Source organism: Acipenser ruthenus, chromosome 1 (assembly GCF_902713425.1).
Source record: "Acipenser ruthenus chromosome 1, fAciRut3.2 maternal haplotype, whole genome shotgun sequence".
Lineage (NCBI taxonomy): Eukaryota > Metazoa > Chordata > Actinopteri > Acipenseriformes > Acipenseridae > Acipenser > Acipenser ruthenus.
Window position 1 is genome coordinate 71182275 of NC_081189.1, and position 12647 is coordinate 71194921.

General features: G+C 38.6%; 1 protein-coding gene across 4 annotated transcripts in view; it reads left to right on the forward strand.

The window, feature by feature from the left end:
- The window catches only part of LOC117421263 (arfaptin-1), a 54173-nt gene that overhangs the window by 14515 nt on the left and 27011 nt on the right, over nt 1-12647 (forward strand). For all 4 annotated transcript variants that reach the window (XM_034035421.3, XM_034035423.3, XM_034035424.3 and 1 more), the window contains one exon: nt 5287-5388. In XM_034035421.3, the coding sequence (XP_033891312.1) occupies nt 5287-5388 (102 nt within the window). The remainder of the gene's footprint in view (nt 1-5286; nt 5389-12647) is intronic.

Below are 12647 nucleotides of genomic sequence, written 5' to 3' on the forward strand. Positions count from 1 at the left end.
AAATTAAATGGGTTGACTTCTTGCACAAAACAAACATTAAAAGGAAGTAGTGGCAGAATCTAAGTGTTTTTCTGACTGGCTTTTCTCAGGGTATATATTTGGAGTTTTTCTTATTAGTAATGTTTTTAGTATTTGGAGCTACAGTAGTCTCCGGTTAAGAACACTTAAGCATTGATTTAAGCTTAAATCGCTGTGTACTATGAAATTAGCTGGTGGGTGTGTTTCGGGCTATCACAATGGCAGCGCAAAAAATAATGGCCATTACTTAGGGTTAATTAACATTAATAAACTAACTGTCAAACTAAATTAACACAGCACTCCTACACATGTTACAAAATGCAGCAGCAATATACAAAGACATGCACATAACAGAATGGTTAAGCAACCCACCAGAATGGGGAAACACCAAATTGCTCTGCGACATGTCTGATTTTCAGGTTTTTTTCAAGAGCTCGAACAATTTCCAACTTTGTGCAGTAAGAGAAACGGCGGCGCATTTCACAGTTTTGTTTACATGGCATTTTGTAGCAATGAGGTGCACTCGTGGAAATCAAAACAATTCATCAAGAATCATAAAAGATGGTATATATATTTAATAATACAAAAAAAACAACAAGTATACAAACTTCACGACATTGATAAAAACTCCCTGTCAAATAGTATAATTAATATTATTTTAGTACTAATGGTACTGCACTTGAGGTTATGCCATCTAATGTATTGTGGAGTTCTAAGACATATTCTTATTTTACAATTAAACTGCTTAATGTATGTGAATGGACTGAGGCCATGGGTATTCAAGGTTTTGTTTTTTTTAATTAAAAGTTCAGCATGGTCATGTTGGCTGAAAACAACAAGGACTAAATCTGATGGCATCAGGTGATCGTGCTCTGGGTACAAATTGGTCTAACCTGTTGCACCAGAATTTTAGAATGCCATGTAAGTAAGAAATCTTTTTCAGCTGCAGTAGGTTGTCTGATAACTTCTGTTTTTTAGGTGTGTTTTTGGGGTACTTCTTTTTATAAAATATAATAGGAGCTTTGTCTGTACTAGTTCCTTTTTTGCCTTCTGCCTTGTTTTGTCTTTTATACAATTTCTAACCACAAGAGGGTACGATTGGATGCTTAATTTTCCACTAATAATCCTGACAAAAGGACAGACTGCTGTTCTTCGTAGTTCTTAACCATTTAAAAAAAAAAAAAAAAAATACTTTTAATGCAGGGGTTGCGCAAAGCAATAGAAACACCTACCATACCATTGTCAGTAGCATGTTTAGGTGAAATTTCTTTAGGCAATTTTGCTTTTTAAATTGTACCACTTTTATACTGTATTTGTTTTAGAAAATCTCTTCATTTCCTTTCATGTTTTTTTCAGTGGGGCGGCCCCAGGTTAACGTTCAGCATTGGGGGCAAACAAATGGCATCCAGTACAGCACTGCTTTGACTTGTCTGCAAGGGTTTTCAATTGTTCTGAAGGGATGCATGACTATGCATTCAGTGATTGCAGCCGCCGATTTCTTCAGAGAAGTGGTGAAAATCTGTCGCAAAGTCTGTTCCCCAGAATAATCAATGTCTTGACTTGAAACAAGGCGTAGGAGTTTTTTTTTTACAGAATGTCAGGGATTCTGTTCTCATGAACAAATCAATCGGACCACCCATTTAAATGAAAGTGCGTGCTACTTTCATATTGTTTGTTGGTATGTTTGTAATGCCTGATTGATCTTTCATTGATTTTTGTGATTTATCTGTGAATAGGTGTAGTAGATCACAGAGAGTGAATCATTTGATACTTGCTGACAATTCTGCTTCCACACTACATGCATGCATTTTCGTTTTCACTTCATTTGAATTCCCTGCTGTGCGGTTGTCAATAGTTATCTCAGTGAGTGGCTCTTCTAAAAACTATATACAGGATTTACCTTCAGTGGTATCACATAAGCATTGACCCAGATCAGTCTAAAGTCAGCATGAGAAGAATAAGGGTTTTTAAGAGGGTAGTTTGCAAAGAGGTGAAACAGTCTTTAGATGAAATAAATTGTAATTGGATTTCTTCTTGAGCTCTACAACTTGTTTTGGACTCTTTAGAAAGACTAATACAGAACACTAGTAGATGTAAGAGCTGTAGTTATTGCTCACATACCCAGAACTAATGAATTATTCCTGTTAATTGGCTCAGCAGGAATATGCAATTATCAGGAGTTCATTTGTGCAAGTTTATGGGAAATGTGCTGCAGATTTAATGAGGTGGAATGTATTTGAAATTGCCTGAGGTCTAGTTGCAAAATGTAAAATACTTATTGCATTTACTTGTCACAAATGTAACTTTTATACTGTACTTTTAAAACTTTATGAAAGGCATATCTTGCATGTTGCCCAAGGTACAGCTCAAGGAAAACCAGAACTGTTGTGGGAGGGTTGTCTGAATGCTGTTTTCCAAAAACATGCCGTAGTAAATATAAGTTGCCCTGGATAAGGTTTAATGTTTAATGTGACTGAATTTTAGTTATCCAGACTTCTTTTCTTAATTCCTTGACCTTCAAGGATCTTTATCTTGTATTGCTTATTTTGTTCACAATCCTGACAAATCAATTTCAAGTGGGGTCCTGATATTTCCTAAAATACTCAGATTCCTGATCAAGATCCTAAGCATTTAGGATTGGTATAGGACTGTAATGTGATCCTAAATAGGATCCTGTTCCTGTACAGGATATTGACGAGGATCCTGTTCCTGTACAGGATATTGACCAGGATCCTGTTCCTGTATGGATCCTGTGTAGGATCTTACAGGATCCTGTGTAGGATCTTGCAGGATATGGTAGGGCCCTACAGGATCATGTAAGGAGGCTGTGTGGTCCAGTGGTTAAAGAAAAGGGCTTGTAACCAGGAGGTCCCTGGTTCAAATCCCACCTCAGCCACTGACTCATTGTGTAACCCTGAGCAAGTCACTTAACCTCCTTGTGCTCTGTCTTTCGGGTGAGACATAGTTGTAAGTGACTCTGCAGCTGATGCATAGTTCACACACCCTAGTCTCTGTAAGTCGCCTTGGATAAAGGCGTCTGCTAAATAAACAAATAATAATAAAAATAATGTAGGGTCCTACATGATCCCGTATATGATCCTACAGGATCTTGTAGGGTCCTACAGGATCATGTGTAGGATCTTACAGGATCTAGTACAAAATCCTGTTGTAGGATCTTATGGGATCCTTCAGGATCTTACACAGTATCCTGTTCAAGATTTGTACCTGGGTAAGCTTGCCTCAGCCGGGATTGATTGACATCTGGGTAGGTGGGGACATGAAAGCCCATATCAACGCTGACAGCTGAGTCAGGCAAGCTGCTATGTGAATGTGTGCAAGTTTGTTGTTTTTGGTGTGGCCCAGGCTGACCGGGGCCAGGAATAATCGTCCCAGTAAACCGTGGATTCGAGTACCTGTACATGTTGTGTGTCTCTCCTTCCTTCATTTTCCACAGTATGCTACAATATTAATTTTGCAGTTGTAAGTCATTTTATGAACAAAAATGCCAATATTCGTTCTAAGGCAAAACACACAAATAACGCGGCCTCCAATTATGGACCCCGACAACCATGTTATAACGGGGTAGCACTGTAGGAGTAGGAGTAGGAGTAGTAGAAGAAGCAGCACTTGTTCTTTTGTACCCAGATCAAGTATGTCTACTTTTTTATTTTTGATGTGGGCAAAGGGTTCAGACACCCTGTGGCAAAGTGGTTAAAAGTGTGCACAGACAGGCAATTATAATCCAGGTGCAAAGTAGTTTAATGGGTTTGTATGTCCAGTGCCTGAGAGGCAAAACAAACAGTAAACAATAATTATAGTAAGTAATACAGCAGCGTGTATATTACTTACTTTGTAATCCCTGGGTTTGTCCCGAAATAATAGTCCTGTTTATTGTACACCCACACAAAACACATACACAAGTCCGTTAGTGTGTGAATTAGTGCTCGTGTTGACAATACAGTTATTTGTGATACAAGTGCAGTGCTGTTCCGGGTTTGTGCTGGCCTCTGGCGACAGCTCCGGAACGTGTTAGCTGTCTAATAATAACAAGTAACAATTAGACAAAACAAACACACACTCACGATACGGACACACAAAACGCAGGTCCTTCCGGGTTCTTTTTCATGAACCAAAACGAAAGAACAGATTACGTCGCTTCGACCCCTACTTATACTCCTCTAATCCGCGGCTGCCACATCATTTCCCTTCCGGGTCGATGAGTTAATGTACCGAAGCTCCGCCCCTTTTCAAAATGACCGACTTACTTTTAACCCGAGGAACGAAGTGTCAGGCCAAGCAGTCCAGGGTACTCTGTTCCTGTTACCTAGCGCCCTTACAGTTCGAGAGGGAGATTTACCACCAAGAATCATTGTCTTTTTGTCACACACCCATAGATGGCGCCAGGTTAAAGTTCAGCAAGAAGTGACCAAACTGTTGTATTCTCACAGTGTGCACGGGTGGTGATCTGTTTCAACCAGTGTTATAATAGTGGGATCAACAATTGTCTGAACTGTTGATGTTCATAATTCTAACAACTCTGTGTGTATAATTGTACCATGTTACGTTTCATATCTATGTATCTGTTTTGTTATGCATAATGTTTTTTTCAAAGTTTTGGCAGGACAACTTCATGAACTCCAATAGAGTTCACACAAACCGTTTTAAAATTTCTAATAATTAAGAATGCTCATTTGGAATAAACCATCAATATATGCCCTCCTTCTTTACAATGTGAGAAAAGAGCATTGCCTACTTACAGTAAAGTAAGTCACCTCTGGCCATTAATAAAATAAGCCACAGAATATTGTGTTGTTGTTGTAGTAGTACTAAAAAGAAAGACGTTTTTATTGAAAGTTTCTATTAGAGTACAACATCAGATTTTTTTATTGAATTAGTATATTATTTAGTGTTTAAAGTTATGAAGATGATGTATTGGTACTTCTATGTATTTATGTATTTTATTATTATTATTGTTATTGTTATTGTTTACTTCAGTCAGTTTCGCCACGATGCAGACCTACCAGTATTAGAACTACAGTGATGAACAGCATGTTCCAATGTCAACCCAATGTAGGTGTTGGAGTTTGCCTAAGGGATGCATCAGGTTTTCAGTTTTATTCGCACTTATCAATTCAAGATGTGAATGCTTTTCACACAGAGAGTTAAGCACTAACTGCTTGACAGCCTATTCCGTGTTTAGAACTGGCTTTGATATGCTTTCACCAGACAAATGCCTTCAAACCCCTATTATTTTTTTTTTCTTTCTAGGAGACTAAGATGGCCCAGGAATCACCAAGAAACACAGCCGCTGAAATCTCAGTGACCAGTAACGGAGATTCAGATGACACACGTGAAGATATTTTCCAGATGGTAATTCTTAATTTATACATTTCTGCTGTTAATTCTCTTGTGTGAATGTAACTGGCAAGCTTAGATCTCAGAAAAAAAAAAATGAAAATGATTTAAGGGCAGTAAAAAACTCTGTTTGGTTATATCATCATGGTAAATCTAATTAAATTGTAAGGAACAAATGTGTGTTTTTATCTGTTTAAGGAAAGGTGCAGCTGTGTATCCACTGTAATATTCCAGCACTTGGAAGCCAGGCTGTTCATGCAATCAAAAGCACCTTCAATTCAATGGAAAATAGCTAGTCACAACTGCAGTGATGCCCACTGATGTGATACTGTATGTGAATCTTAAGACCGACAGACTGTTGCCACTTCTTGTCCCTTTTAATGTAACCTTTAAGAATGACTATCCGGCACAGCAGGCATTACCCACTAAATAATTTACGCAGGAGTCAAGAAACTCTCCCAAGCTATGGCTACTTAAGACAACATGGTATATTTTTACGATCTGAACAGCCAGTGTTCTAAAACTCTTATGACTCTTTCCTTCTCCAAAGTTAGTGCTAACCGGGGTCTGTGAACCCAACCGTTAAACCCTGTCCGGAAATGAGAGCTATTTAGGTACCGCAGTGTGTGCAGTTACTGTAGTTTCTAAAGCCCAGTTAGCTTACAGTAAAGGACCTACTGTAGAATAAGGGACACCCTGTTGGCAAAGGTGATCTGTGAGGTTTACTAATAAAAATGAGTGTGTGAAATAAGTCCTAATTTTGTTATGGATGTGGATTATATCCAGACTAGTCATTTGAGAACATTTAGTTGACGTCAGATGAATGGATTTTCTGAAATGACGGCAGTTACTGTAGCACCCAAGCCACTGCTTTTTTTTGAAATGTTGTTTTTCAGCCCTCAACTCATTTAACCTACTCAAGGGAGGACTAGAAACTGCCATATAAAATGCTGTGAGTCTGAATGGTTATTCTGAGGTTGCTCGTTAACAGTTCATCATGGCATATGATAAACTGTTAATGAGGATACTGTCATGTATTACAATATCACACATTTGCTGTATGTGCTTGGAACACCTAAATATAGAAATATTCTCAACATAACCAGTCTGTACAGTAGAAGACACTTTATAAGCACTTTTTCTGGTAATTCAGGGGCACTCTACTTAATACAATAATAAGGTAATTAATTACAAATCAACACTTACCTTTACTTGAGTTGCATATATTTAGTTTAAGAAACATCTCTGTCAAATCGTGATCTTTTACAAATATAAAAAGTATGAGACAAATAACAAAAATAAATAAAACAATGTCCATATAAAGGAAAGGCAATATGCAAGATTGAGTCTTGGGATACTTTACCTAAATTAGTGCTAATCTGGGTCTCTGAATTTTGATGTTTATTTATTTGTTTAGCCTTGGAAAGTGGGGAATTTTGTAACTTTAACATTAATTTTAATCAAAGGCTATGCTACTTTTTGACAGCTGTAGTTAAAGGAATATACTTATCAAAAACTGGTGGCCAGTTGTTTGTTAATATTACAGTGGTGTGTCCTGAAACAATGGGCCCAAGTAACAAAACCATTTTTTTTTTTTCTAAAGCAAATTTTGGGGGTTGCACTGTACGAAAGCTTTTTCGACTGCTTAGAAGTGTTTATTAGATGTATTCTCATTTCTCAAAACGCTTCAGAAAATGTTTATAAACACGCTTCAATGAATGGTCATTGAAGTTTTGTTCATACGGCCCACTATTAATGCGTGTCACAAATGGCTGAGTTAGGTGGAGGCGTAAAAAGAATAAAGCCCATACAATGGTGTGGTTTTCCAAAGTTTCCTTTCTTTTCCTTTATTTTAAATTTAGTGCGGATCCATTTCAGAAAATAAAACCCGACTCCTGCCTACTGACAATGGTAACCAGGACGGGACAATATACAAAAGAAAATGACCAAACAAAGGAGAAACGCTAACTGAAAGGTTGAGTTCAAACAAAACAAATAAACAACAAAGTAAAATTATCCAGGCTCAGGGTTTCTGTTCTTGTCTTTCTGGCCGGTCTGGTGTACGGCCTCCTGGTTGGTTGTCTCCCTTCTAGAGCAGTTTGTTCAAGTCTGCTGAAAAACCACAGTTAGCATTTGTTTTACAAAAATCCATCAGCACCTCCCGTACCTCTGTGTAGTTTCAAGGACCAGCCTCGACTGCTACAGCACGGCCCCCTTTATGTGCCACGGAACGCCCCCAAATCAGCGGAACACCAATCAACGATCGGCTTTTTAATTGCCTCTCAATTCTGGGACTTTCCAGTACATTCTGTGTTGTTGCCCTCAACAAAGATGGTGAACGTCCTTTTGGGACTTCCACCCCAAAGGCGGAACTGCCGCGTCACACGATCCCTGTTGGGGCCTTCTAGGCTGGCTCACAGCCCCCTGGCGGCTGGGAAGGTGGATTACAGCACAGGATCGCTTTACCTCGTCACAATGCCAAAAAATACAGTTTTATGGAAGGTTATGTCCTGCATAAATAGGCAAAACTACCTGCTAGCTTATGGTAAACCTATTGCCTTCAAACAACAACTGGCAGAACATGTTTTACAAGCACCGGCGCGAAGGCTTTTGCAGTAATGAAATGTAAAGTAGGTAGATGTAGTGCAGTATGTACCCAGTCATCTGTGTTCAGGGAGCTTGAAAAGTGCTTCCAGCTTTAGAGCTCCGGCCTTAATGGCGGAAGTGGAAGAGAGCTGCCTTCAAGGAACTGGAGGTATAACATGGGATTACAAAAACAAAACAGTAGGTACATTTTAAGTTAATTGTGTTGTGTTTCCAGTTTAGTGCTTTTATCGATAAAACAGTTTTAGTAGTCATAGCTCAATTCAGAACTAATTCTCATTCCTATAATTTTCCACATCAATGAGTCACTTAATAAGTGTTGTCCTGATATTGTATACACAGTATAGACTTGAAAACTGAAAATGAAGGTGGCTGGGGCAGAAATATGCTGGTTGTGGATCTATGTACCAGAGTAAAACATACTTACAAATCTTGGAAAGTCAAATTAAGGGCAGGTGACAATTCTGTAAGTTAATCATTGTGTTAGGGGCGTCTCTTGAATAATGTCGTCTGGTGCAGTTTGAGCAAGAGGACTGTGAAATGAACGTGATGTTTCTCATAATACAGCAAGTGACACTCTACACATAACATATTCACTTAACATGAATCCTAAAAGCAAACAATGTACTTGGGCATTGTGCCGTCTGTTCAATGCACAGGGATGACATACATTAGTAGCCATCTTTTTTATTTTTGTTCCACCTATACCCTAAATTACGCTGAACCAATTTAACCTCTAATCACAATTATGTCTTGATACCTATAAAACCTAGATGTACTGTCATTTTGACAAATGCTTAACAGCGATTGACTTTTCTTAAGTACTGTACTTTCTGCTTCCGTTGGCGTGCATTCAGGCTCTTTCTAGTACTGTGGCTTAATCCATTTCTGTTCTGAAATACGACGTACTGCATGTTGGGTGTATAAAAAAACAAGATACAGGTACAAAATCAATATGATTGAAGTAGAGAAAGAAGATTCTAGTGTTGCGCCAGTGTGGAGAGGCAGTTATTTACAGTAGGCAAACAGTCTGTTGGGTTTCATATTGCAAAGGTCTGGAACAAGTCTACGGAAGCTACTGTATGCTAACCCCAGAGCAATAGAGCACAGACACTAAAAAAAAAACAAAAAACAGTATTACGGATTCAAGGATTACTTTGACAGTGACATTCTTCCCAGGTAAATTGTTAATACAGTAATCTGTCGCATATCCGACTGGTGGGACCAGAGTATGGGTGGATATGAAAAAAGTTGGACAAATGAATCCTGTTTTAAATGTCATTATACACAGCTGTAACAATTACTATATTTACACAGTTACTGTTTTGAGATTCAGCTTTTATTAGGGAGCTCGCCTAAATCCCATGTTTAGAAAGATACAGGGTATTAATGCTAGTGACAGGGTAGCCGTCTGCCATGTGGGTGAGTGCATTCACTGCTGAGTGACAGGCAGGAGATCGAGACGGAGGTTGAAGTTGATACGCTCCACAGGCGAACAGTATCTATTTACATATCATCACATTGAACAGCTCACGTGACACTACCAGCAATGGCAGCGCATGGAGTACATACAACCCACTAAGCTTTTTAGATACTGAGAAAGGATAAATTATCAGTGAGAAACACATTAATGCTTGTAATGTGTTTGTTGCATTATACAATTTTGAAACAATATTCCAACACAAGTATCTCAACTATTTTACAATTTACTTTAAATTTAAACAAGACGTTTATTGATCAAGACAACATTCAGAACTGGGCAGACACATGGCAGAAGACATTTAATAGAGAACAGCTTAAGTGTGGACAGGTAAACCGACACGGTATCGATTACAGTTAAGTCAATATTCTGAAGCACGTGCACATCTTGCTTTACAGTTTAAATACTTTAAATAGCTTTATATTGTACGGTGAGCAGTACCTTTATCATGGCTACACCAAAATAAGTGACAAAATAATCTCCACAAAATTAGTGATAATGACTTTGAGGTAAAGCGTACTCTTTTAGTACCGCTCTAAAATAAAATCCCTTGCGAGGGAATATTTAAAAAAAAAACAAACAAAAAAAAAACATGCATTCCCAAAGCCGTGATGCAAGCCCATTGCATTGTCTTGGCAACCTCATGCTTTTTGTTCGTCTTATCTTTTTGCATTCTTAATAATGATTGAATACAAAATACTGTACATGGACAGGACGGCAAAACATGCTGTATTACATACTGTAAAACTTCAAATAATTGCCAGGTCTCAAATAATCGCCGGTCTCCAATAAGCACCGGTCTGCTGGCAAATATTGTAAATAAACGCCGGGTCTGCATTAAACACCGGCTCTCTGTCATTGCCATTGAAGATGAGGAGGAGCTTGAGCTAGGGTTACCATATGTCAGTTTTTTCCCGGACATGTCCTCCTTTTTTGGTCCTTAAATCTCCGTCCGGCTGGGTTTTTTAAATTTCTAAAAATGTCCGGGATTTTGCCCTGTTCTTTCCGTTGAACTACAATTCCCAGTGTGCGTATACCCTATAACGAACGGTGTGTGCCGTGCGTGTTTAGAAGAAGCCTTTAACTTCTGTGCAGTACGGAAGCGTATAGCTTGATATATCACGTAATTACGTGATATGGAGTTATCACGTAATAAGAACAAACTGAACTAGCATACAGCCTCGATCGTATTATTTACTTTAATAATATCTACTCTTTGGAACTTACTGTTAAGGATTGTCAGCAGCTCCTGTGAGCTTCCACGAGGTGTTAGTTCCCTATGACGCAATTACGTGATCGTCATCAAGTAATTAAGTCATAATTTTTTTTTTTTATGTGTGGCAGCAATATGCTTCCATAGTGCAGGCACTAGCATAGCCAACTGGCACTGCAGAGCTAGAAGCGGGGTAAGTGGCAGCAGGTGCGAAATAGTCTAGAATTTGATTTTAAATTGTTGAACACTTTTATTTAAATGAAGACACCTACCACCGAACACAATGCCAAAACGAAAGTGTTGGCATTGACTGCAGTATTAAAAACAAAATTTCCGTGTTTTCGAAGTGGTCGAGTAGAATGGAAAGTCGAGTGCTTGGTATGTAGAGCTGGTACTTGCGTCTCTGTGGCAAATAAAGGTGCTATTGATTTACAATCTCATGTGGATTCTTAGAAGTATAAGAAGGCAGTTCGAGGAGAGAGCTCATCGCAAAATTAACAGATTATTTTGTAAAACCAGGCAGCAAATCAGAGGATGCTGTTACTGCAGCTGAGGGTGCTCTAGCATTTCACACCGTTAAGCATCACAATAGTTTCAAGTCAATGGATTGCACTTCTGTCTTGTTGAAGAAGACATTCCCTGATTCTGAGATAGCTCGAAAATGTTCCAGTGCTCGAACCAAGACAGAATCGATTGTTAACTCTGTGCTTGCACCCAGGGCCGTGTTAAGCCAATGGGCTACATGGGCTGAAGCCCGGGGCCCCGTCGTCCCTGTAAAGCAGTGGTCCTCAAAGTGGTGCCCGCTGGCAAATTCTGTGCTGCTCGCTTATGCTGTGCTTGTACGTACTCGACATATTTTTTTCTTTCCTGAAGTACCTCTGTGATACGATCATCCAACTGAATATCTGCATTTTCTCTGCGGTAGCCCAACCATAAATTAGCTGGGTGGGACATTAACTCTGTCTGTTTCAGTTGCAGGTACTGACAGTAAGTTTAACCAATAGGAGAATCAAATATCTGCCAAGTTTACGCAGTTGTCCAATCATAATTAAGCAGAGGCCGTTCACGGTATTCTGCATGAAAATTGAAGGCGAGTGAGTAGCCAATGGGAAAGTGAAAGATCCGACAGCTGTCCAATCATTCGTGAGCAGAGGCGGGCTGTTAATATGCCGGGTAAACACTGAATTTCGCCTACTGTTATTGAGAAAAATAATACATTTCAGTATTTAGAATTGAATTTTCTCTATATATATATTTTTAATTTCACCAGACAAGGGAAACACCGTAGTAGATTTAGTTACAAATCCACTTTCTCTGAATAATTGTACTGGGAGATGAGCGATCTTTAAAAAAGAGTAGTGTTGACAGATTTGACAAATTGACACAAAGCGAGACGCTATCCTCTTATTTTAGTTTATTCATGGTTATCTATGTAAACATGTTATTTAAAAATATTTGCATTGCGTATTTTATATGAATTATTTGAAAAATAAGCGCAACACACACAATTACTGCCTGAGACTTGGCCTTATCAGCGTAAACAAAGAATAACTCCCACTAAAACTCTATATATAACGTTATACTATAAGAACCTATGCAATAGTCAGCGTGCCCGCAAACAGCCAAGTAAGATCAATTTATGCCCGTGCCCAAATTACTTTGAGGACCATTGCTGTAAAGTCAAACTGATAACGGTTGGCAAATAAAAAAGCACGTACTAAACTAAACAATTTGCCTATTTTTTAAAACATTTTGTGTCCTTTTGGCATGCCGTAGTTATTTGACGAAATAAAAAAAATCTTATGCTAACTCAAATAAGAAAAGCTGAGTAGCGGTGCGAAAAAAAGAAAAATCACTAAACTCAAACTAGCTAAATTCGAGGAGGTTATAAATAGTACCCCAAAACTCACTAAACTCTTTAAAAGTCAGTGTCAGAAGAATGAAAAGTTAGGAAGAGCCACACGAGTCAGAGGAGCA